The 3,015-nt window shown below is 45.6% G+C and overlaps 1 protein-coding gene across 1 annotated transcript in view; it reads left to right on the top strand.

The window, feature by feature from the left end:
- Fezf1 (FEZ family zinc finger 1) overlaps positions 1 to 2,149 on the top strand; it is a 3,342-nt gene extending 1,193 nt beyond the window's left edge. Inside the window, exons 4-6 of the mRNA XM_021165498.2 lie at positions 179 to 313; positions 556 to 688; positions 1,108 to 2,149. Of these exons, the coding sequence (XP_021021157.1) occupies positions 179 to 313; positions 556 to 688; positions 1,108 to 1,466 (627 nt within the window). The 3' untranslated portion in view covers positions 1,467 to 2,149. The remainder of the gene's footprint in view (positions 1 to 178; positions 314 to 555; positions 689 to 1,107) is intronic.
- Positions 2,150 to 3,015: the final 866 nt, after the last annotated feature.

The following is a 3,015-nucleotide window of genomic DNA, read 5'->3' as shown; positions in this document are numbered from 1 at the left end:
CCTTCCCTTCCCTTCCCTTCCCTTCCCTTCCCTTCCCTTCCTTTTTCCCTCCCTCGCTTCTGTTTTAGTATTTGGGGAGTGGGAGCATAAACTTGTTTTGCCCCCTCCCTCCCTTTTATCACTTTGAATCCAATCTGTGCTTCCGTTAACCTGTTTTCCTTTGTGTTTAATTTTTAAGGTCTTTAATGCGCACTATAACTTAACCCGTCACATGCCGGTACACACAGGAGCCAGACCCTTCGTGTGTAAAGTGTGTGGGAAAGGTTTCCGGCAAGCTAGCACCCTTTGCCGGCATAAGATCATTCACACACAGGTATGTTCCTCCGTCAGAAGTTTACCTGAAAGGCTTTGGAACCATTTGGGGGGAAAAACGCGTCGATATAGCCTCATTCTTAAGACCTTCTGGGCTGTGGAGGCTGGACTGGGAGGCCTTGTGCTGTTATCTTTGACCTGTTTAACCGCTTCAGAGTGTATGGTGATGGTAGGATTCCGCATCACAATAACCAAGTGCCATAAATTAAGTTCTCTATTCTTCCCTTTCTCTCTGCTGCTTAGGAAAAACCTCACAAATGCAACCAGTGCGGTAAAGCGTTTAACAGAAGTTCCACGTTAAACACACATACCCGAATTCACGCGGGCTACAAACCATTCGTGTGTGAATTCTGCGGCAAAGGATTTCATCAAAAAGGTATTGAGCACGGGAGATGTCTTTCTCAGGGTGGTCATAGGAAAGTCATACTGGATATTCTCGGGATTTTTTTTTAATGACCTGTAAAGTGTACCTGCTTACCTGAGCCGAAGAAGTCTGTCAATTTTACTCCCTACTCTCGGGTCTGACCCAGTGTAAGAAAAGGCACGTTTGATATGTCAAAGGGTGTTTCTTTGCCACCTCCAGTTTTCGTTTAGTGTAACTGGATAAATAATGTCTATTAATATGTAGAGGAAATAAATTCAGTGTGCTTTAAAAACAAACGTAGAGAATCAATGCCCTGAACCCTGGGCCAAAACTGTGGTGGCTTTTCAGGCTGCCTCCATATGTTTTATGCACCATCTCTCTTGTTTTCCAGCTTTGTTCATCATCTTAGACGGGCTATTTTTCTATTTCAGGGAATTACAAAAATCACAAGTTGACCCACAGCGGGGAGAAACAGTTCAAGTGCAATATCTGCAACAAGGCTTTCCACCAGGTGTACAACCTCACCTTCCACATGCACACTCACAACGACAAGAAGCCTTTCACCTGCCCCACGTGTGGCAAGGGCTTTTGTAGGAACTTTGACCTCAAGAAGCACGTCCGCAAGCTACACGACAGCAGCCTGGGGCTCACCCGCACTCCTACTGGGGAGCCAAGCAGCGATCCCCCGCCCCAGCTGCAACAGCCGCCGCCTGCGCCTCTGCCGCCACTGCAGCCTACATTGCCGCCTCCCGGGCCTCTGCCATCCGGGCTTCACCAAGGCCACCAGTGATGGAGGCCAAAGATCTCCCTAACCCCAACCAGAGGGCCCTCACTGCAGAGGTCCGCAGACTAGAGCGGACCTCTTGGTCCAAGCTCGCCTGCAAAACCTGGGGCACGTTGGGTCCCCGCACTTTCGGGAGGACCGGATGCCTCTACATCCCTTGGCCTTTCCGCCTCTTGCATGCACCTGCTAAATGGTTTTGTGTATTATATTCTACATAGGCACTAACAATTATGATATACTTGGATGGGCTTATTTCAATTTCTTTTGAGTTGAAAAGACTTTTCATCTCGGGTGGAGAGATGGTGTTTGTTTTGTTTTGTTTTTAAACAAATATCTGCTGTATTTATTGAGATCTGTATTATTCTACCCGGGAATGCTGCATCATTTTAATTTTATTATTGTAAATATTTCCATTGTGTCGTTTCTGCCGTCTCAAAATGCTTGCTGATCGTTTATAATTTTCTCCTTCCCCGAAGCAACAAAACACGGTGTGTATGTTCTATATACACACAGAAGTGTGTGCGTGCCTGTGAAGGTGCGGTCAACGTGAGCACATACATAATACACACATACGCATTAGATAAGAGTGGTTCATTATGAATGAATTTGAATTTTGGTTTTGATTCTTGCACGTTGAAGTTGATTCATTGACTGTTGGAAATAAAAACTTGGAACATGCTTATTTAATCAACAAACTTTAAGACTTAGTATTCTTTAGCTAAAAACCCCTGTTTCCAACTTTCTCATCCACACTCTTGGGTGTTTTGTTTTGTTTTGTTTGTTTGGTTGGTTTTTTTTGTTTTGGTTTGTTTTAAAACCAGCTTTTGATTACTAAGCCTTCTGATTTGACTGGAACGTTTACCATAGGCAAATAGTCTGTCCCTATGCTTGTACCTTTGGGCAAGGTTATGAAATGTGGTCCAACTCTGAGGCAGAAGATGTGTGTCCAACAGAAATACAACTTTGGCATGGGTCTTCTGGTAGATTTGCGGTAAAAAGGCAAGGATCTTCTATCTAGAGGCTGTATTATGTGTATTGCCACCATTCTGAAGACACATACTGACTAGTGCATAGCTGGCAAAGTGTGCCTCGTGTTTTTAGATGTGTACAAATGTTTATAGCCGAATGTACTTCCATTCAAGGAGGAGACATGGATGAAAACCAAACCGTGGCGGGTGCCAGGTCCTTGAAATGCTTTAAGTGTTAATCAGCAGCTCCGCTGTGCGCTGGAGCTCGGCTGTTTTCTAACTGCAAGTCTCTCCTGTTTTCTTGCCAAAACAGTGAAACAACTGCTAAAGACTTTAATTAAGAGGGGTAATTAGTTCAGATTTATCAAAGCCGGGTTGTTATACTATTAGCTGCTCAGTAGAAGCTGCCAGACAAACCCACAGCCCTGCACAGAAGTCTCGCGGTAGCAGTCCATGTCCTGGGGGTGAGGCTGCTGAGGGTGGGAGGGTAGGGTGGCTATAGAGGTTCCCGCACAGAGGTCACAGTCCCCAGTGCCTTGAGCCCCGAATGGGTGCGTGAGACTAGACTCCTCCTGGAGTTCGTGTCC

This window comes from Mus caroli, chromosome 6 (assembly GCF_900094665.2).
Source record: "Mus caroli chromosome 6, CAROLI_EIJ_v1.1, whole genome shotgun sequence".
Taxonomy (NCBI): Eukaryota; Metazoa; Chordata; class Mammalia; order Rodentia; family Muridae; genus Mus; species Mus caroli.
Note: the sequence above shows the minus strand (reverse complement) of the source record. Positions and strands in the feature narration are given on the sequence as shown.